Raw genomic sequence first — 24,338 nt, forward strand, 5'->3', positions numbered from 1 at the left:
AACAAAAGTTAAGGTTATGACTGATATTTTATTTTCATGACCGCCTTCATCCCTAACCATCCCTAACAGTTCTACGGTAATTGTGCCAGCCCTACTAACACAATCTGGTTTGCCGGAGTTGGAGTGGAGCAAAGAGGAGTTCGTGGCGTCATCCGTGGGCGCTCACACATTTGCCACGGCCCCGCCGGACACACGTTTTCAGAGGAACTGATCAGATTAGGCGGCCGGTTCTTAGCACGATTATAAACCTGTTTTGTAAACATGGATTTCAAATCTCTGCGGATAACAAGCGATTTTGCATGGACTGGGTGGGTTCCCAGTAATCCTCTAGTATCTATACATTTAATACCTTTACAATGAGGTTTATACGTGTCGAACGACTAAGGGACCCACACTAATGAATTTCAGCAGTAGCCTATAGGCCAGCGGTTCCCGAACTAGGGTTCGCGACACAATGTGGGCTCGTCTGATATGAAATGGGGTCGCGGGAGAATTTCCAAAATCCTGGAAAAAAATAATCGTGGGAATGATTCAAGTGCAACTGTCAAGTGGGAATGATTCAAGTGCAACTGTCAAGTGTGGCCTTTTCCCATGATCTAAGGGCGCTCTCTGGTTGAGTTTTATCTTTTAGATCCAAATAATTTTCTGTTCGATTTTTAAGGTTAACCACATTACAATGATTTTAAGACACAAAGACGATATTATAATATATATATATTATAATATCGTCTTTGTGTCTTAAAATCATTGTCATTCCCACGGTGGATGGCTAGGCCTGCTACGATATGAAACCACACACTATTGCAGAGACTTTGATATTACCGGCTGCAATTGATATGGTGAAAACAACGTGTGGGGAGGCAGAGGCACAGAAACTCACATCAACACCTTTGTCAGATAACACTGTTAAACAATGAATTTATGCTATTGCTAGAAATCAAGAGGAAACCGACTGAACGACTCAAAAACTTCCCAGCTTATGCTCTCCAAATGGACGTTAGCTGTGAGGGCCGAGATGACCATGCATTGATTTTTGTTCGCTATACATGTCGGGGGATGCTACATATTGTTGTGTCTCACAATTCCGGCACAAGAAACAGCACTACATTGACGAAAAAACAGATTCCATGGGATCGAATAGTGAGCTTCTTTTGCACAGATGGGGCTCCATCTATGGCGGGACGGCGGGCAGGGCTCTGCACTCTAGTTATGAATGTGTCGCCTTCTGCCATATGGACGCATTGTATGATTCATCGAGAGCAACTGGCAGCAAAAGAGCAGAGCACAGAACTCAGATATACTGCAGCAGGTAACTTCGATTTGAAACTACATCCACTGCGTGCACGCCTGTTCTCAAAACTATGTGGAAATATGGGATCAGAGCATAACAATGTTCTATTTCACACAGAGGCTTGGTGGTTATCGAGGGGGAGTGTTGGAAAGATTTTTCGCATTGAGAGAGGAACTGTTCTCATTCACAATGGATGTAAAAAATAAATACACCTGATTGACTTTCTGTGTAATGAAAATAAAATGTGTCTCCTTGCTGAAGTAACAGAAATATTTGGGAAACTGAACACAAGCATGCATGAAATACAAAAACATTCTACAGATGAGCGACCAAATCAGTGTATTCAGAGGAAATTATTATTATTGGAGAGAGAGTTTTTCAAAAGCTAACCATTCCCCCTTCCCTCGGCTGTGCATGTTTCTAACAGAAAACAGCATCAGTAAGTGTTCTGGCTGCTATGAGATCAGGCTGGTGTCCCACACGAGTAATGACTGCTCACCTCCAATGCTTGTAAGAGCACTTTAGGACCTACTTCCCAATCCGTTTGACTGTGATCCTGGCTCAGTTGACATGCCGGTAAGTGAAATCGAACAGCTGATCAAGCTGTCATGTGACCGAATGCTGCAGACAACGCATTCGCGGGTCACTACGGAGGAGTTTTGTTTCCTGACTCAAAAGGGAATACCCTGCCGTCTCCCTCTGAACATTCAAGACAACTGGGAACTCGGGGAAAAAAGAGCTCCAACTGGGAAAAATAGTTTTGAACGGTCATCCAACTCGGAATTCCAATTTGGGAACTCTGGCCTCTTTCTAGAAGTCCGACTTTCCGACCTGAAGATTATGGACGTCATGATTTGACCTCACATTTTTCTGAGTTCCAGTTGTATTGAAAGCACCATAAAACTCATGGTACTCTTTGCCAGCTCATATCTGTGTGAAGCTGGATTCAGTGCTCACCTCTGCATTTAAACCAAATATCGATCCAGGTTGGAGAAGCTCCGACGAGACATGCACACCAATCTCATTACTGGTGGTGAAATAAGATACATTATGTCAGACTCATTTGCAACTGACTGTCATAGCCACACAATCAGAAATACTGTTCGAATGTTTTTCAATTGCCTGCCATACCCCTAAATAAAAAAGTTAACATTGACTGTTAATTACATAATTTTTTCACATGGTTGGGCTCGCGAGAATTTTCAAATGTTAAAATGGGGTCGTGGGCCAAATCAAGTTTGGGAACCCCTGCTATAGGCTGTGTGCTCGGAGAAAGCAAGTCACGGCAGGGCTGAAGTTAGAGACCCAGGCAGATCTGGTAGAACTTGATCGCTTTAAATTCATTAGCGGTCGCTCAGGCAGGAGCCAGACAGTGTCAAACTCATAAGCTTAGAAACTGACCCGCAGCCAAACGTCTTGACAGCATTAAAAAGTCTCATCAGCGGCGAGAGCTTCTGACAGGAGGAGGAGACACCTCCTAACCTGGGAAAGAACGGATCGCTCTTGTTCACCTTTTCATCTGGAGAAAGTCATTAGGGCCAGCTCCACATATCCTACATAGTAATGACATGGACTCGAATGGATGGGATTGAGCAGCAAGATTGAATTGGAGTGAACAGAGGACAGGACACCACACAGAGAGGGGTCCATTTCAGAATACAACAAGCTCTATAAAATGTACATATATGATTCTATCATGTAACATGCTCGTGATGTTGGTACAAATATATGCTATTGGATGAGGGGGGAAACTACAGAAAGGATGATGTATCTTTAGGCAAGTTTGGCAAGTATTCTTGTCAGAGGCATACTGGGTCAACAACATATATAAAAGACAGGAATAGCCAGTGCGTTTCTCCATGTACTAGCTATTCCCCAAACAACACCTTTCTCTTTAGCTTATAGAGCCTGCCCTACAGCACGGGCCCATATAAAAAGAGATTATGAAACTCTTCTGCATCACTTCCGAGTGAAAAAAATGATCAAAGAGGTGCTTTAGAGAGCTGGAGAGGGTGTAAGAAAGCCTTGGTCTAATTGCCTGCTCGTGGTGCATATTCGCTCCTTCAAACGCAGCATTCATATTTTTTGACCTTGATGAATTATCTGTTCTTATTGACAGCACTTATTGATATTTTTAAAAGCGTAGGCTAATGGAGTTCTATTGAGATGATTAAATGAGTTGCCGGTGACTGGATTAGCCTGATCTCATCTCGGCGGCACAGCCTGCATTATCATACAGCGCAGACGTGTGCGTGCGCTGGATCCTAAATTCCTGCAGCGCGCCGACATCACTGGGGGAATAGCGGAGCGATGACTGCATCCGACCTACATTCACCCCACCCAGACATGCTCACAACAACCCTCACACACTGAAGGAACTAGACACATGCTATAGGTGCATTCATATCATAGTAGATACAACATAGGAGGATATGACTACTGCTGCATATTGCATTCCCAGGACTATCACCGGGCTAACTGAACTACATGCTTCTGCTCTTAGAAAATGTAAATATGCCTAATGAATGAACAGGGAGCAAAACATGCGTAGTGCCATTACATTTTTAACATCACAACGTGAACATTGTTAACCTGAATACAAGTCAACATCCTCACCATAAAGTACAGATGTTAAAAGATGTTCAAACGGTCACTATCCACTAATCTTTAGTAACCTTAGCAAGATATTGCATATCAACAGAGTTGACATGAAGCCAAATCAACCCAATTGTATAATATTGTTGGATACTTTCTTCCCCTTCCATAGATTCAATCGCACACGCACTTGCTCTCGCACACAGGAAATGGGCTGCATACATTGTGTCTGACTGCAATAAAGCAGTGCCTCAGATTCCACTCCATATAAATGTCGACTGACTGGAAAAAACCTTCTAATATCAATTTCCATCTGGGCTCTGTAAAAGGCAATCAGCATAGCTTCATCTCTGTATATCACGTGCTCCTTGAGATCACACAGCACTGGCTCCCTCTCCTACATAATGGCTTTCTCCTATCAAGGCATCTGCAATGAATAATACCACCCATGAATGGGCTATTTAGTCTGTGTTTGCTCAGATAGGGCCATCTCTCTCTCTGAATATTAATCCAGAATTTTACACTTCACACAGTTCTCTCAGGGCTGCTGCTATTATTTCATTCAAAGATCTTAGTGGATATAGAGTGGGTAGTCTCGCTTTGAGATTTAGCGAAATTACAGTGTGGGTGATTACTATGAATGACATTTAGCTTTATGTCTAACTCAATGTCTACAAACCATCTCATACACTCTGTGTCATGTCATCAGCTCAGAATGACACATCCACTCTACTCCAGCTCCTTTCTGTCTGTCATCTTACGGTACGTACCTTCCAGCCGCTGCCCGCCTCCCTGTAGTAGGGGAAGTTGTCACAGATCCACTGGTAGATCTCGCTCAGGGTCATCTTCTTCTTAGGCGAGCTGTTGATGGCGAAGGTGATGAGGCTGGCGTAGCTGTAGGGCGGCTTGCCGTCTTTGTGCTGCTGGACCTCCTCCTGGTCCAGCGTAGTGTTGGGGTCCAGCATGGCGCTCTTCTTGACCATGCCCGGCCCACCGTGGTGCCCCTGGGCATCCGCCTTCTGGATCGCCGCCCGCATGGTCAGCTGAGGCAGCCAATCCATGGAGGTCAGACTACTCTCCAGCTCCGACGTCATAGCGACGACAGGCTGGGCTGGGGCGAGTCTGTGGTGGTAGAAGGGGGTTGATGGGTGAAATGCAGGCCAGGTGAGGTGTGGAGCCTGAGGACAGGGCTCCCCCAGCTCAGGGCTTCAGCGGTCTAGCAGTCTCTCTGAGTGAAGCCTGGAAGAAGAGGAGAGAGGCAGGGTTTTTAGTCCAGCTACACACATTTTGAAATTAAACTAACAATGAGGTTGGTTGAGCATAACTAATTACACAAACATGTCTGGCAGCTAGCTAAGCATTCAGTATCAAATTAGTACCATATTTCCTGTAGTGAAATGGTGCACTGCAGACTGGTTTTTGGTACTTCCAAAATACCAGGGCTCCCTTAACATGTGGATGGGATGCTTCCCATTTTTCGTCTGCGTATAGTAGGGCTGGGAATTGCCAGGGACCTCGCAATAAGATATTATCACGATACTTAGGTGCCGATACAATAGTTACATTGACATTTTAGTCATTTAGCAGACGCTTTTATTCAGAGCCACTTACAGGAACAATTGGGGTTAAGTGCCTTGCTCAAGGGCACAGACCGATTTTCCACCTATTCGGCTCGGAGAGTCGAACCAGCAGCCTTTCGGTTATTGTCACAACTCTTAACCACTAGGCTATTTGCGGTTAAGAGAGATTGTCTTGACTTTAATGCAGGGAAACTTAAATCCGTTCTACCTAATTTCTACCAGCATGTTAAATGTGCAACCAGTGGGAAAAAAAACTCTAGACCACCTTTACTCCACACACAGAGACGCATACAAAGCTCTCCCTCGCCATCCATTTGGCAAATCTGACCATAACTCTATCCTCCTGATTCCTGCTTATAAGCAAAAACTAAAGCAGGAAGCACCAGTGACTCCGTTAATAAAAAAGAAGTGGTCAGATGACGCAGATGCTAAGCTACAGGACTGTTTTGCTAGTAGAGACTGGAATATGTTCCGGGATTCTTCAGATAGCATTGAGGAGTACACCACATCAGTCACTGGCTTCATCAATAAGTGCATCGATGATGTCGTCCCCACAGTGACCGTACGTACATACCCCAACCAGAAGCCATGGATTACTGGAAACATCCGCACTGAGCTAAAGGGTAGAGCTGCCGCTTTCAAGGAGCGGAACTCTAACCCGGACGCTTATAAGAAATCCCGCTATGCCCTCCGACGAACCATCAAACAGGCAAAGAGTCAATACAGGACTAAGATTGAATCGTACTACACCGGCTCTGACGCTCGTCGGATGTGGCAGGGCTTGCAAACTATTAAAGACTACAAAAGGGAAGCACAGCCGCGAGCTGCCCAGTGACACAAGCCTACCAGACGAGCTAAACCACTTCTATGCTCGCTTCGAGGCAAGCAACACTGAAGCATGCATGAGAGCACCAGCTGTTCCGGATGACTATGTGATCACGCTCTCCGTAGCCGATGTGAGTAAGACTTTTAAGCAGGTCAACATTCACAAGGCAATTTGCATACCGCTCCAACAGATCCACAGATGATGGATCTCTATTGCACTCCACACTGCCCTTTCCCACCTGGACAAGAGGAACACCTACATGAGAATGCTATTCATTGACTACAGCTCAGCATTCAACACCATAGTGCCCTCAAAGCTCATCACTAAGCTAAGGATCCTGGGACTAAACACCTCCCTCTGCAACTGGATCCTGGACTTCCTGACGGGCCGCCCCCAGGTGGTAAGGGTAGGTAACAACACATCTGCCACACTGATCCTCAACACGGGGGCCCCTCAGGGGTGCATGCTCAGTCCCCTCCTGTACTCCCTGTTCACCCATGACTGCATGGCCAGGCACGACTCCAACACCATCATTAAGTTTGCCGACGACACAACAGTGGTAGGCCTGATCACCGACAACGATGAGACAGCCTATAGGGAGGAGGTCAGAGACCTGGCCGTGTGGTGCCAGGATAACAACCTCTCCCTCAACGTGACCAAGACAAAGGAGATGATTGTGGACTACAGGAAAAAAAAAAGAGGACTGAGCACGCCCCCATTCTCATCGACGGGGCTGTAGTGGAACAGGTTGAGAGCTTCAAGTTCCTTGGTGTCCACATCACCAACAAACTATCATGGTCCAAACACACCAAGACAGTCGTGAAGAGGGCACGACAAAGCCTATTCCCCCTCAGGAGACTGAAAAGATTTGGCATGGGTCCTCAGATCCTCAAAAAAATTATACAGCTGCACCATCGAGAGCATCCTGACTGGTTGCATCACCACCTGGTATGGCAACTGCTCGGCCTCCGACCGCAAGGCACTACAGAAGGTAGTGCGTACGGCCAAGCTTCCTGCCATCCAGTACCTCTATACCAGGCGGTGTCAGAGGAAGGCCCTCAAAATTGTCAAAGACTCCAGCCACCCTAGTCATAGACTGTTCTCTCTGCTACTGCACGGCAAGCGGTACCGGAGTGCCAAGTCTAGGTCCAAAAGACTTCTCAACAGCTTCTACCCCCAAGCCATAAGACTCCTGAACCGCTAATCATGGCTACCCGGACTATTTGCACTGCCCCCCCACCCCATCTTTTTACGCTGCTGCTACTCTGTTAATTATTTATGCATAGTCACTTTAACTCTACCCACATGTACATATTACTTCAACTACCTCAACTAGCCGGTGCCCCCGCACATTGACTCTGCACTGTTACCCCCCTGTATATATAGCCTCCCTACTGTTATTTTATTTTACTTCTGCTCTTTATTTCTCAACACTTTTTTGTTGTTGTTTTATTTTACTTTTTTATTAACAATAAATGCACTGTTGGTTAAGGGCTGTAAGCAAGCATTTCACTGTAATGTCTGCACCTGTTGTATTCGGCACATGTGGCCAATAAAATTTGATTTGATTTGTATTGCGATTCGATACTGCGATTTTATTGTGATTTGATGTTCCACACTTATTTCTCACTATATGTCTGTGGCAGAGAGAAAGAGCATGAGTATTGATCAGTCAGGAAAATAAGTGCTGGAAACATGTTGGCTCACTATTTGTAAAGAAGATCGAGGACAAGCTATAGGATGAAAAATACTGGAGTTTTGGCACAGGTACAGCCGACTAGTGCTACCTAAATTAGAAGAAAAAAATATCTGTATTTTCTACAGTCAAATATTGATTCAATATCATCCAAATATAATATAGAGATATGTAACTGTACCGATTCTTTCCCCCATCACTAGCCTATAGGCAGTGTGGTTGTGTAAACAGATACTGGACACAGGCAGGTTTGGTTGGCTCAGTCTGGCCCCAATTCCACATTCTGGTAGTCAAATCTTTGGTTACACTCCTGAGCTGTTGTAGTGCAGTTTGTGTCTGACCACATAGACAAACTAATCTGAGCCGTGTTCATAACACCAGGCAAGGCTGTCTAACAACCACTCATAACTCCTGATCCCAGGCCAGCACACAGGAACTCAAGCCCATATATCCCATCACCCCTGCAAGTTAGCCGATTCACACTCCCCTCTCCCTGCCCACTCTGCTCTGCTGCCCATGCTAGAGAGGGAATTGTTTTCACAACTGCCAGCAAAATGGGGGAATGGCGACCCTCCTGAGGTTAGTAAAAGCCCTCCCCTTTCTCCCCCCCTCCCCCAGACGGAGCCTCTGACGTAAACAAGCAGCCCTGTGCAGTCGTGCCAACCACCCTGTCCTCAGCTCAGCCCTCTGTCTGCCTTGCTCTGCGCCCACAAACAGCCTCTCTTTCTCTGGGCTCGCTGCCCTCTCTGGTTTTAAATAGAAGCAGAGGATAGGCGCCTACAACTACAGACATAGATAGGTGACCGCAGGCCGTAGGCAAAACAAGCCCCCTGTGTACAGTGACACTGCACTACGACGGAGAGAAAGAGAGGAATCTCCACTCTGTCTGTGTGTGTATCCTCACAAGCCCGCCATGCTGTATTAAATACCTCACAGGCCTCGGAGGGTTTGAGGGGCAGTAGGAATGCCCTTGACAGAGACTAGGCTATACTGTGCAACTGCAGCTCACTGACTGAAACCTCAGCCTAGTGGCAACAGACCCTGATCTCAGCCTAGTGGCAACAGACCCTGATCTCAGCCTAGTGGCAACTCACCCTGATCTGAGATAGGAGATGCAGTAGCAGCGCTTATAGCTCACTGCTGCTTTATTACCTGACACTAACAAATGCTACAGAGGCTCTGGAGCTAATTGAAATAAAAGGTGAGTCACGACCTGCTAATGAGAGTCATTTTTCATGATAAAAAGATGGCAGAGCGGCACGGTCAACACCCATCCCTCTCCTAGATCAAATAAATATCGTATTCTCATTACGTACCATTGAACACAGGAATCCCTGATTTTTCTACTACAAATTATTGCATTTCAACACAAGCCACATCACCCTGAATGTAAAGGATTGTTTTGTCTGAAATACAAGTAGTAGACTTGTATTTCCCCTGCATGGTCTCTGTGTGTGTCTAAACCTAACCCTAACTCTGCATGGTCTCTGTGTGTGTCTAAACCTAACCCTAACTCTGCATGGCCTCTGTGTGTGTCTAAACCTAATCCTAACTCTGCATGGTCTCTGTGTGTGTCTAAACCTAATCCTAACTCTGCATGGTCTCTGTGTGTGTCTAAACCTAACCCTAACTCTGCATGGCCTCTGTGTGTGTCTAAACCTAACCCCAACTCTGCATGGTCTCTGTGTGTGTCTAAACCTAACCCTAACTCTGCATGGTCTCTGTGTGTGTCTAAACCTAACCCTAACTCTGCATGGCCTCTGTGTGTGTCTAAACCTAACCCTAATTCTGCATGGCCTCTGTGTGTCTAACCCTACATGTCTGTAGCTGGTCCTAACCTGTGTGTCTCTCTCTGTAGCTGGTCCTAACCTGTGGCTCAGTGGCAGTGATCCGTTGCATCCTATCCTTATGAAGCAGGGCTAGGATGCAGCCAGACCCCCGTTGGCTCGCCATGAGAGGCCAGCCGACAGACAGACAGCAGGTTGATGACAGTGGCGCCCCCCGCAACACTGAGACGAATGCCATTTGACCCCATGCTAATGACCCAGATGCTTAATAATCTGGAGGGCCGAGTGTCTTAATTAGTGAACCTTGGCTGTGGCAGGAATGATATAGAGCAGGCAGCAGCAGCCCCTCTGCCTTCATTAGGCCAAGGCTCTGTGACAGGCAGGCAGCCAGGGGTAGGGCTGAGCCTCAGACAGAGACAGGCTCCAGCTTGCTGCTGCTGGGGAGGACCGATGCACATGTACCACAGGCCAGGCATGGTCTGGGGTAGCCAGCCAGGGGAGGGGGAGGCTGGGGGGGCAGCAGAGAGGCATAAACGTGCTGGCACAGTGCCTGGCAGCAACAGCAGCATCAGATCCATCCAGAGGTCAGAGAGTTCAGGCCTCAACACTTAGGAGCCCCAGGGAGGATATTACCACTCCACACACATCGAACCGCTTTGATCCGGTTGAGTCCGTCACTGTCGCTTTCACAAACCAGGGAACTGAGTGGAAGAAAGACCTGGTCAAATTAATGTATATTCCGAGGCGCTCAAGTGATTCAGTCATGTGTCTGTACATAAGGCTGATGTGGCTCAATCAAACACAGTGCAGACATGTAGTGCCAAACCCTTCTCAGTCAGGCATCATCCTCAGTGAGGCAATACGGTGAGTAATGACAGAGCATGCAGTCTTCACCTTAACATCACAGTAGATTACAGTCTCCTTAGTGGTGTTGCGAGAGGATGGAGCTGAGGAATTGTGTTGGAAACATCCCCACCACTTTACCCTCCTGCAAAATTGTTGCATAGGCCTACACTTGGCAAGCATTTGATAGTTTCAGTACCTACGTATAGATCCATATAGGCTATTTTCAAGTAAGGACCTTTGGCTTAGGGGTGAGACGCTGCCCACAGCCTGGCCTGTTCGAGTGTGTGAGAAGGAGAGAGTGACAGATCTTCCTGTAGTGGGAGGGATAGTAACTTGGCGAAGGAGAGGGGAATCGCTCTGCGAGCTCCCTCTGCTACGCCTGAAGATCTGGCACACAACAACAGTGATGTAACCTGGTAACAAGCTCTTGGCATCATCTTCACTCTCGACCGAAACCCAGGCCATACCTTCCATATCAACAGCCTTTTCCAGCGCTGGAGAAGCCCTTGTTTTCGTAGTGATATGCAAGGGGGGAAACAGGGAGGGGTGGGAACCTCACTCACCTGCCCTTCAGACAAAGGGAGATTCCTCACTTTTTCCAGCCCTATAGGCACAGGGCTTATTGGAGGACTTATTTTTGAAAACTGAGAAACTAAAATAGCAACACGGCTGGCCATTGTGATTCCACGAGAGCGTTTGTAATCGTGTCGCGTGAACGCCCAGTGGGTCTCATCTTCATTAAAAAACTAAAAGTAGGTAATGGCAGTGCCAAGGCAACAGCTTTAATATCAGTATTCCTTCTCAATTAAAGTCTTAAATGGTTCTGTTGAAACCACCCAGAGGAAGAGAAGGAGCATTAACAACCCAGTTCTTACTTGCATTTTTAGGATGTGTCAATTATCACTTCAATGCTCACACTGCTGAGCACATTGTTCAGCTTATTGAAGACCACAGCCAAGAACAGCCCTTAGCCGTGGTATATTGGCCATACACCACAAACCCCCGAGGTGCCTTATTGCTATTATAAACTGGTTACCAACGTAATTAGAGAAGTAAAAATAAATGTTTTGTCATACCCCTGGTATACGGTCTGATATACCACGGCTGTCAGCCAATCGGTATTCAGGGCTCGAACCACCCAGTTTATAATTAGTATAAAGTATATTGCAGCGGAGGTGGGTTCTTGGTTTCCCCTGTTCCCACCTCACCAGTGGCTAAACATCATACTCCATAATTATTATTCCAATCAGAGGAGAGTGCCACTGTGCTGTGTGTGGGTCAGTTTAATGCTACACATATCCAGGCGGAAGAGACTTAACGTGGCAAACCTTAATGCTGGGTTTCTTTTAAACCCACTGGACCTGAAAAAGGCAAGCGGGCAAAGAAATGAACACATTCACTCGTTGCGATGAGCATAACATACTAGTGAGGGGGCTCGAAGCACTTAGTATTAAACAAACCAGACAAATGAACAGTCTACATGGATGTACACGCATGTCAACATTAAGCTGCAGCAGGCAGCAGCCCAGCCAATACAGTCAGAGCTGGATGAGGCCCAGCCAAGAAGCTCCAGCCTCCAGGCTGTGTCATGAGGTTACAATGCAGACAACAGGCTCTGTGACCCCTACATGCAGACATGGTCAAACAGGCACTGGAAACAAGAGAAGGGAATCTGAATGGAAGCTGCAGTAATTACGCCATTTGGGGATATTAGAGATTCTCAGCCGTCTGCCGTTATTCACGGTAGTGTTCAGAGCCAAGCGGCTGAGCTGAGCTGAGAGAGAGCTGAGCACGCAAGAAGGCAGGCAAACACAAGGCCCTCAGCTCATTGTGCAATCTGCAGCAGGCCCTCACAAAAACCACATACAGCATTCCAGTAATTCAATAAGCCTTTCCAATGAATTACACCAGAGATGAGGGGTTTGTCTCTCTGTCCTGAACAGCTTGGCTGGGAGGTGGCCTTTGTATAGGGAGCAGTGGTGGTGCCCTGACACCGACCATGCAAACCCAATTACCCTGGTCCCCGGGCCTGGGGGCCAGCATTAACACACTCTCCCCCTGGGAGCTCGACTCCACGCCAGCCTGGCAGTCAGAAAGGGAGTGGGAGAGGGAGAGAGAAAGAGAGCATGCATGCTGAATCACAAATAGACCACTTAAGGCACTGGCAGGAGGACCGTTTTGGTGGCATTCTTGAGAGCCTTTCCCTCATCAGCATTCCCCAGATCCTGTCCTATAAGCCACAATTAAATCCTGACCCTGGCTCTGAGGCGGGCGGGCAGGCAGCAAGGTAAGGAGGGAGGCGCTGGCACTAGCACTGCCTCAGGACCAGAGAGGATTCAATCCAGTGTCGTCAGTAGCTACAGCAAACTCACATTATTATCAGGCAGTCAGATACATCTCTCGATTTCTCCTTGAGGAAGGCACTTAACCCTAATTTCCTCCAGGGGCGCCGTCCCACTATAGCTGACCATGTAAAACAACACATTTCACTGCACCTATCCAATGTATGTGTCAATAAAAACAATAAATCAATTAAGACGCCACCGAAATGTATTAAAATGAGAACAAGCTGAAGTTACCCAAGCATGAGTTAAAGGAATTACCTGGGTGGGCAAAGCATGATCAGAAATCCCTGCACAGAGCTGGAATAATGTCATGCATTTTTAAATGGAGACAGGGTTCAGGCTAGGCAGCTCAGTAGGTTGTGCAGAGATGACATACAACACCAGTTAGGACTATTTAGTGCTAAAAGCAAAGAAAAATAATCAAGATTGTAAATTGGGATAGTGGAGCTTTGGTTCAGTCAATTAGACGTTCTCCTCACGTAAGCCTAAACATTTTCTTCACTTGGGACGGCATTAACATTTGAGTTATAATTAAAAACGTTTTGCTTTTTAATCAACATCCAATCTCTCAGAAATAATTAGCAGCATATTAAAGCATTTACTGCCTGACGGAGCTGGTTGCTGTTGAAGAGCTGCTCTTTGACTCATGGAGTTCCATTTCAGCATTTTACTGCACCTCCATCCAGGCGCGGCCCGCCCGCCCGCTCCCTCCCTTCTCTCTTTAAATGCACAGAAGGCCTTACTGTACATGAGATGACACAGCCCAGTGACCAATGGAAAACACATGCAGCACAGCACACACAAACATATAAACAACACGCACATAGTATAGAACAGACTGCAGCCGTTTATAACTAACATAAAGCTTGAACATACACACCAAGAGCATGATGGGCATTCATGGCACATCGCAGAGGGGGCGGCCGGGTCACCCATCATAAAACCGTGCCCTTTCCCCGGAACGATAAATCCTCTGCATTTGCAGTTGCACAACACCACCGCATAGCAGGGATTAAAGGATTAAGTCACAGGTCAATAGTTTCATCTTTTGTTGGCGCTCCAGCTTAGCCTCTGCTCTGCTAAGGCAATGTAGCCGTTTGGCACAGGGCAGGCAGGCAGGGGAGGTGCTCTTTGCAGAGGGCTGCTGATGTGATGTCAGAGCGCTCTGTGTGTGCAGGAGGGGGACAGAATACCATCATCAGGTCTGTGAGCGACCCTGAAGCTCCATCACTGGGTCACAGCCAGGACAGACAGTCCTTCATTTGTGGCCCATATTCACTGCCAGGAAAAACAATGGATAAATCATCCATTACAGAGTGAAATTCTCTACATTGTTTGAGAGAGATTCCATTCGCCGAGTGTTCCGTTAGCTCCAGTAATGACAGAGGTGTCAGAAAGTGGAGGAACCACAATCAGCTGTGGAATTTGACCAGGGCTCCCGTGAGTTACCGGGACTCAGCCATGGTCATACCTGGTGATAAATTCCTCTGGCATTCTCTGGAAGCCTTCCATGCTAATCTGTGTAGAGAAGCCCAGCTTCCATTTCTCTCCCTGGCTGATCGAGACCTATAAACCTCAGAAGGCGACTCTCTGGAAGCTTATACGTGAAGGACTGAAAGATTTGGGGATAGACAGGCTTTTAGCTTATTCACCTGTAGTGTTGCACGTATACCGAAACTTCTGTACTTTTCCGATACTATAACATGAAAAAACGGTATCATACCATTTTTTGTTATTTTTTTAAACTTCCGGTCACTTCCCATCACTACTTTACTCGAGGGTTGAACTGACTGTGTGTGTGTGAATGACATCATGGGTCTTAAAGAGACATCGCACACTTTTATAAAATAAGAGATTGTTTCTTTTATGCAAATGTTGTTGTTCAGTATAATAAATCCAAAATGTAAGGAAAACAGATTGTTTTAGCTGATTTCATGGGGCTACAGATGAAAAACAAACTCAATGCAAGCACACAGTCCTATTGAATATGCATTCATCTCTATTATGAATAGGCCTAGGCTACTTTATCAGAGATTTACCATTCAAATAAATTATTACAATTATGTTACGTAGTTAGATTGTATGATTGTATAATTGATTCATTAATGCATATAAAAAAATCAAAAGTTTTAAATGTAATGATATTAAACTCAAAAGATCTGTCTGGATCAAGTGCCATTCTGTGACATTGGCTAAAACACATTTTTTTTACTGTGGTACCGTTTTGGTATCGAGGATCGTGATGGTATTGAGTATTGTGATACAAAACCTGGCTTCTAAGTCAAAATGCTGGTATCGTGACAGCACTATCCACCTGTCAACATCACCCCTCCCACACCCACTTTTCCAGGTAACTTCAATTAATTTGGTTACCAAGAGAGCACACTATTTATCTGGGTGTGTAGGAAGAGGAGAGGGGGAAGGTGCTGTTGCTCTAGCCCTTTGCTGTTGAAATACCTCCAGGCGAGAGGGAATAATCAACAACATATTGCTCATAAAAGGGCATAACAGGTCATCACTAAAACAGAGGATCTATCATGAGACCAGGCATTTAAAAGCTCTATGAAATAAATCTTCTCCCAAAGCCAAGTGCATGATGTTGAAATGAAGATGGCAATTTCAGACACACTGTCCAAAATAGCCAATGTGTAGCAGTTTCAGTCTGAAATCACTATGGGGACTCAATCATACTGACTGTCAGAGCCACTGCCGACACAAGACGGTGATCACAGATCTGATCAGAGAGGTCACTCCACCTGCTGACCAGTCCGCACAGTTTGTATTTATTATGGATCCCCATTAGCTGCTGCTACTCTTCCTGTGGTCCAGCAAAATTAAGGCAGTTCATAAAATTTTTTAAACATTACAATACATTCACAAATTTCACAATACACTGTGTGCCCTCCGGCCCCTACTCCACCACTACCACATATCTACAGTACAAAAATCCATGTGTACGTGTGTGTATAGTGTGTATGCATGTGTCTGCGCCTATGTGTTGCTTCACAGTCCCCACCATGAGGTTTTTTTTCCTCCGTTTTTTTACATCAAATTGTACTACTTGCATCAGTTACTTGATGTGGGATAGAGTTCCATGTTGTCATGGCTCTATGTAGTACTGTGCACCTCCCATAGTCTGTTCTGGACTTGGGGACTGTGAAGAGACCTCTGGTGGCATGTCTTGTGGGGTATGCATGGGTGACCGAGTTGTGCGCCAGTAGTTCAAACAGACAGCTCGGTGCTTTTAACATGTCAACACCTCTCATAAACACAAGTACTGATGAAGTCAATCTATCCCCAAATTCCATTCCTTACTAGTTTTGTGTTTATTGGGTATATGTTGTGAAATTGTTAGATATTACTTGTTAAATATTACTGCACTGTCGGAGCTAGAAGCACAAGCATTTTGCTACACGCGCTATAACATCTGCTAAACACGTGTATGTGACAAATAAAATGTCACACGGGACTAAAATGTTATTTTATTTGTTGTATCGATATGTTTTGACCATGACCGTTTACAATCCAGGGTTACTCCAAGCAGTTTAGTCACCTCAACTTGCTCAATTTCCACATTATTTATTACAAGATTTAGTTGAGGTTTAGGGTTTAGTGAATGATTTGTCCCAAATACAATGCTTTTAGGTTTAGAAATATTTAGGATTAACTTATTCCTTGCCACCCACTCTGAAACTAACTGCAACTCTTTGTTAAGTGTTGCAATCATTTCAGTCGCTGTAGTAGCTGACATATATAGTGTTGAGTCATCAGCATACATAGACACTCTGGCTTTACTCAAAGCCAGTGGCATGTCATTAGTAAAGATTGAAAAAAGTATTGGGCCTAGACAGCTGCACTGGGGAATTCCTGATTCTACCTGGATTATGTTGGAGGCTTCCATTAAATAACACCCTCTGTGTTCTGTTAGACAGGTAACTCTGTATCCACAATATAGCAGGTGGAGTAAAGCCATAACACATACGTTATTCCAGCAGCAGACTATGATCGATAATGTCAAACGCCCAGTTAGAAATTATGAAAGCGGAAAAATACACAGCGAGTTGCAGACCATCAGGTCTCCTGCCAGCAGTGCTGTGTCCAGTGACATGGCTCAATGCTACGGTAACCTGGCTGTCAGACAGAAAGAGGAACTCCCTCCAGTGTGAGGAGGCAGCCACAGCTAGGCAGTAATCGGAGACTGGTGTTATCAGCGAGAAGGCAGAAGCCCAGGCAGTGAGGAGGAGAAGCCTGCTTCTGCTAGGGAACTAGAAATTCAGGAGGGAAGGAGGGCTAGGAGTGTGTGGGAGTTGGCTGACATTTTCTGAATCTGGTCACTAGCAAACTGTACTGTATTCATGGGTCAGACTGGTCATCCTCTGCTCCTCCCATGAAACAAATCAAATAAAAATGTATTTGTCACATACACGTGTTTAGCAGATGTCATAGCGGGTGTAGCAAAATGCTTGTGCTTCTAGCTCCGACAGTGCAGTAATATCTAACAAGTGCACAACATATACCCAATAAACACAAAACTAGTAAGGAATGGAATTTAAGAAAATATACATATATAGACAAGCTGCGTCAAGTCCGTTTGTGTATGGTTAGAGATATCTGCAGATGCATAAAGCAGTGGAAAGTTCAGCATGGGAAAACTGTCAGATGAATGTGTTATCACTGTGCTTCATCTAATTGCAGAACCAAATGGCCTGGATTGCAGTTGAGATTACATTAAAAGTACATGGTGCAAGTGTAGGCTTGGCCCTAATTTATGTGCTCTCTGTCACCTGGAGCTGCATTGGAAAGGGTCCAGGAAAGGACAATGCCCAAGGACTAGTCAGCCCTTCCCCTGTGAGTGGCAAAAATGTATCTTTGTTACAGTATCCCAAAAGGACTGACTATTGTGACAATAATGCTATAGCAGCCATGTCAATCTGAAACTTGTTCACTGAGGACAACTCTGATGCTATCTATATGGATGTATTATCTCTGTGGTTACTTGTTTATTACATTTACATTTTAGTCATTTAGCAGACGCTCTTATCCAGAGCGACTTACAGTTAGTGAGTGCATACATTTCCATACTGGTCCCCCGTGGGAATCGAACCCACAACCCTGGCGTTGTAAGCACCATGCTCTACCAACTGAGCTACACGGGACTACATGTACAGGGTGAACTCTGAATTACCCTATTATGCAAAAAAGGTTTTATGGTCCTCAGGAATTCTGTCTTATTTACATTGGTGTCATCCCCCACACAAGCTCTTAGATGCTGTGACATCCTGTGGAGATTGGGACTTGGTGGTCAGGTTACTCTGTAAACTTGGTATCGTTTGATTGGTCAATAGTGGTTGGTTTTGGGTTAAAGGTTACCTTGTTCTCTCTCTTCTCCTGTATCCAGGTTGTATGATCAATTCTCATTTCCTAGGCTTCTATGCCTCGGAGGCCTAGTAAGCATCTCTTTGTTTATGCTTTGTCTTGTAAGTTAACCTTTGACATGTATTTAACCCCTTATTTTTGGCACTAAACAGTCTTTGTATATACACTTCCATACATTTTTTCAACTGGTACCGGGGGACTTTCAGACGAGTCTTGTGAGGCCTGTGGGCGTCCTAGAGGAAAACAACTGACAAGTATGTGTTCGTGAGAGTCTCACCTTTCCACAAACGGGTCATATTAGTGTGTAGCCAAAACTGTTCAGACGCTACAGACAGAAGTTGGCCGATCGGCTGTACCGACTTCAGACAAGTCCCAAGACTCTTGTGTGGGGTCGTAGAGCAAAATGGAGAACACCATCATGTTTGTGACAGTCTCATCTTTCCATAGAGGGGTCATCGTCGATGTTGTGAGAAGACCGATTTTCGGGATGTCTCATGGTCTGACAAACACAGCTCTAACCCTGTCACCTTTAACCGCTGATGTGGAAGTGCGACATCAGCGGATGAGGTGCGGTGGATTGAGACGCATCCAATGCAAAAAAAAAACAGATCTCTAGCATAAACTGACTGATTTTTATGAGGACTTGTTATTATTATGCTAATTCGATTTTCACAGGGATGCGGACATTGACTCTAGGGGGCTAAATACAAATTGTATTGGATTTAGTCCAACTCTTTAATTTAGATTTCTGGTTGCGATAGAGAAGTGAACCCAACATATAAATGATTAATTTGAAGACAAACTGGAAATAAAGCCAGACTAGTGGCACAGAACTATCCAAGCAAAATGTTGATATTTGGTTGCATTGGCAATCAAACAATTCAATATCACTAATTATCTTTACATTTGAAAATCAGCTTGAAACCCTAGGTCTATTGTACGGTCTATTTTTAGTTGAATTCTGTGTTGAATTGAAACAATAGCTGTTGGTGATTTTGCAAACGCTACAGTATATAGGCCTAAATATCATAATTGATGAGTGATAAAGTTGTCACATTTAATTTGTCCTGTTAAACCTACCCTTTGGAATGACTGATCGCAACAGTGAATCCATTCACTTTTTAAGTGGAGATCTCTCAAAGATTTTTACGATAGCACATTGAATATAGTCAGTGACAAATATCATAGCTAAGCAGGTCTGGGTTAAAACCCTGGGAGACGAAAGGGTAGCTGTAGATTGATCAATTCCCCAGTGCTGCCCAGCCTAGTTTTTTTCTGATAGTGGATATAACGTTGAAGATCTGACATTTTAAAAAAAATTACAAAATATATTTTATACAAGGTTTGCCTACGTTGACATTTGGTTACCATGATATAATCCTGTGGTTTAAAATTTCACCCTCAAAACAATTGCTGACTTCTTTCAAATCCAATGTATTTTCCACATCACAATACATTGAAAAGTTACATTGAAACATTAATTCAACCAGTTTGTACCTAGTGGGTAAGATCTCAAGTCAGTGCAGCTGATGAGGTTGTTCACTGCCAATCGATTTGGAACGCTAACCAAATGGAGTCTTAAACCGTCAGTATATTAACATTATAGGATAGTCACTAAAGCTGATACATCCCACATTGATCTGGGACTTCATCTCTTACAGACAGAACAAAGCTCATTTTGTTTGTTATGGATACAGAGAGCCACGTATTAATATGACCCAACATCCAGACGTCACGACATGCACCCCTCATGGATTACCAAAGTCCACAGCATGACTGAAAACTGTGAGTTCATCTTGTTCAGGCTACATGTTACATCACTGTTTTGCACGTGTCAAACTCATTCCAGAAGTGTTTTGGGATGCTAAAACAACCAGCCGAATCAAAACTTCAAAAAGTCTCATTCCATTAATGCTCTGCGTGCAGCAATGTGCATTAAGGCTACAGTTGATTCAGGTTCAAAATATAATGACCAAAAACCCTTTGCAGCTTCACCCCAGAGTGTTTCAGCACCAGAGAGAGAGGGAACCACGGCAGATTTCAGAGGGGCTAATGAATGTTTGATTTGAGACTTCCCATCACCTCTACAACTGCTGACATAGCCTAACCCTCAATCTCCTTTCCCAGAATTCAAAGCCTTTTTCTCCTCTTCTGCTCTGGCACGCCCGTCGGCTGCTCAACTTGCCTTCCTTTTCTCACCACTTGAAATTCCTGCGCACATGATCCTCAGCCACACAAACACCGCTCATCAGCAGATTTGCATGTCTGTTCAAAGCAGTATGAGAGGAGATGTGGCTGCCAGTGCCTCTGCTGAGCTTCACTCATCTGACAGAGAGAGCTTCACTTAGGGGCCCCAGAAAGACAGAAAACAAAAAACGCAGGCACGATCCCCTTAAAGAGCTGTAGACATTTACATTTAAGTCATTTAGCAGACGCTCTGTACACATAACCAATACCACACAGGCTACACCATCGAAATAGGATTACTAATATTTCTAGCGGCTACACAACGACAATGTACAATACATCATATTCACATTTAATAAAATCCATATGCAAGAAATACATTGAAACAATCTAAACCCTACGTCCTGCAGGAGACAGTGAATTTGCTTTACCAATGGGAAATGTTCAGCTGAAGAGAGAACGAGTCCACAACACACGAGGGCTCCAAGAGATCACATGCCCAAGACAATGATCATTTCTCATGTGTGCGTCTTAGCCTCTCCGCCTGTCATTAGGCTACAGTTATATTATAGCCTTAGCATGCGCTGGTCAAGGGCAAACAGAGCTGTAAAGGATCATAAAACTCCCCATTGCTCTCCTGGGTCTGGTCCATGCAACCCACAGAGCAGGAGAGCCACAGCAAAGAAGATTCACTATGAATTCTACAGCAAATTGACTAACAGAGCTCAGTTGATACAGTGGGATCTTTAGAGACAAGGAGGCAGGAGAGTTGAATACCTTACTAGGAGTTTACATTTAAAACTGTGTGGTTAGGGTAGCCTACAGATTTTGTGAAACTGTGGAGGACGTGTATGCCTGAATGGCATGCACATTAATTTTTTTAAATAATGCTTTTCAAACAGATTAAACACATAACAATATACCCCATCCCTTAAGTTCTCTGCCAATATTGCTGGAAACATCTGAGAAATATAACAGAATTCATTCAATGGATAGGACAATGAAAAGACTAGGCTATACAATCCTAATCCATTCCTGGTCAGCAGAAAACAGCATGCATGCACACGTTTTGACTATGCTGTGAATAGTACACTAACAAACTAAAAACAGATTCTGTAAACAAGACGGCATGATAAAAAAACAAAAAAACCTAATGCAATTTCGCAATATAATTTTTGTAAAAGTTTGAAGAAAAAGAGACGTTCCTGGTTCCCTGTCAGCCTCCTCCATATGAGGTGCTTTTCTTTGGGATGACTCACTTGGCGAAAGTGGCTTGTCATGTGTCATGCAACATGACTCACTGGGTCAGAGAGGAGCAGAGGATCTGTAGTGCAGCAGACTGCTGATCCACAGGGTCTGTACACCAGGAGCTTCACATTAGTATTGACAGTTCCCCATGATAACACCACTCACAGACCCAAACACTTGGCCTAGCAAATAGCTACACACTCAGAGGTGCCAGGTCATATGGCTTCTATATGTAGACTACATCCACTGAATACAATTCCTGGCTCTCATGACATACTTTCTAAACATTTGTTAGCATTACAGTAGAATGCATCAAAAAAATGTGGATCAAAGTTGAGTTATTCCTGAGTTTTGAAATAAAAGGCAAATATACTGAACAAAAATATTAAAATCGCAACATGGAAGAATTAACGATTTTATTGAGTTACAGTTCATATAAGGAAATCAGTTAATTGAAATAAATTCATTAAGCCCTAATCTATGGATTTCACATGACTGGGCAGGGGCACAGCCATGGGTGGGCATAGGCCCACCCACTGGGGAGCCAAGCCCAGCCAAGTGGCTGGTCTCAAACCATCTCGCAGGTGAAGAAGCCGGATGTGGAGGTCCTGGGCTGGCGTGGTTACACGTGGTCTGCGGTTGAGAGGCCGGTTGGACGTACTGCCAAATTCTCTAAAATGCCGTTGGAGGTGGTTTATGGTAGAGAAATTAACATTCAATTCTCTGGCAACAGCTCTGGTGGACATTCCTGCAGTCAGCGTGCAAATGGCATGCTCCTTCAAAATGTTAGACATCTGTGGCGTTGTGTTGTGTGACAAAACTTTTAGAGTGGCCTTTTATTGTCCCCAGCACAAGGTGCACCTGTGTAATTATCATGCTATTTACATTTTAGTCATTTAGCAGACGCTCTTATCCAGAGCGACTTACAGGAGCAATTATGGTTAAGTGCCTTGCTTAAGGGCACAGACAGATTTTTCACCTAGTCGTTTAATCAGCTTCTTGATATGCCACACCTGTCAGGTGGATGGATTATCTTGGCAAAGGAGAAATGCTCACTAACAGGGATGTAAACAAATTTGTGCACAACATTTGAGAGAAATAAGCTTTTTGTGCGTATGGAACATTTCTGGGATCTTTTATTTCATCTCATGAAACATGGGACCAACACTTTACATGTTGCGTTTATATTTTTGTTCAGTATAGTAACGTTACACCTTAAGTTCTAAACTTTGCATTTGCAACTTCTTGCCTTAGGGCTGCAAAACGTGAAAAACAGCAAGAGCTAAAAACGAATAGGCCAACACTAACATTTACATTTACGTCATTTAGCAGACGCTCTTATCCAGAGCGACTTACAGTTAGTGAGTGCATACATTATTTTATTTGTTCATACTGGAATCGAACCCACAACCCTGGCGTTGCAAATGCCATGCTCTACCAACTGAGCTACATCCCTGCCGGCCATTCCCTCCCCTACCCTGGACGACGCTGGGCCAATTGTGCGCCGCCCCATGAGTCTCCCGGTCGCGGCCTGCTACGACAGAGCCTGGATTCGAACCAGGATCTCTAGTGGCACAGCTAGCACTGCGATGCAGTGCCTTAGACCACTGCGTCACTCGGGACTAACCAAATGAATAAAGCCTCACTGCTAGGAACCCTTAAAATGAGTTGTTAATATGACATTAAAATCACAGAACAGGCATCAGGCAAGGGGGTTTCAAAGCCAGTCATTTCTGAGAAGGAATAATGTGAAGAGAGCACTATGGGGGATTATCGGTCTTGAACCGCTTTCCCCAGTAGTTATCAGTATTAGTCAAAGAGGCACTCCCCATTTCCTCATCCTCAATCATAATCACTTTTGTCAGAACATCACTTTGACATTCTGTAGCTAGACTTGAGCAAAAAGGCAGCAATCAGGCCAGTGAGCTACAGAACTTAGATTTTACAGAGCACATTAAGTCATTAAAGTCCCCATGCGCACAGTCCCTCCCTCACCCCCTACTGTATAGACCATCACCCCCTACCGCACACAGGCTTTCAGACCAAACGCAGCTCTGCCTCCTGCATCTTAATGAGGGGAGGGAAACCAGAAGGAAGGGAAGTGAAGACATCACAGTATAGGAGGCCGAATAAATGAGTTTACACACACCCTGGGGCGGCCATGCCGGGGGGGTTCCAGGGGGTCGACTGAGTGGGGCCGATCGTGTCAAGACGAATGCGGCAGACTCAAACAAAACCGCAGCAGCAGAGCCTTGTAGATGGGAAAAGAGCAGCCAAGATACTGCATTCAACAGCACAGCTTGTTTCTGCTTCAATGAGACAACACCCCCCCCCCCCCCCCCCCCCCCCCCCACAAAAAAACAACAGCAATTAGCAACTATAGTTTGAGATGCTGTTCGCATGCTCTTTCACTGGTAACCAAAACAAAATGCACGCACAACCTTTTGTCCCGTCTCTTTTAAAAACATAATTCATGTAGAATCTGTCCTGTCTATGCACATGTATGGGGGCAGACCAAGACTATAGGCCTATTCCCCTTCATGCTCAGTGCCACTATACTT

At 44.9% G+C, this 24,338-nt stretch overlaps 1 protein-coding gene across 1 annotated transcript in view; it reads right to left on the reverse strand.

Annotated features, from left to right (window-relative positions):
• Window positions 1-24,338, reverse strand: part of LOC311138489 (forkhead box protein J3-like) — a 117,312-nt gene that overhangs the window by 77,112 nt on the left and 15,862 nt on the right. Inside the window, exon 2 of the mRNA XM_084173184.1 lies at window positions 4,657-5,125. Coding sequence (XP_084029310.1) covers window positions 4,657-4,980 — 324 coding nt within the window. The 5' untranslated portion in view covers window positions 4,981-5,125. The remainder of the gene's footprint in view (window positions 1-4,656; window positions 5,126-24,338) is intronic.

Source organism: Coregonus lavaretus (genome assembly GCF_964263955.1).
Source record: "Coregonus lavaretus genome assembly, chromosome: 12".
Taxonomy (NCBI): Eukaryota; Metazoa; Chordata; class Actinopteri; order Salmoniformes; family Salmonidae; genus Coregonus; species Coregonus lavaretus.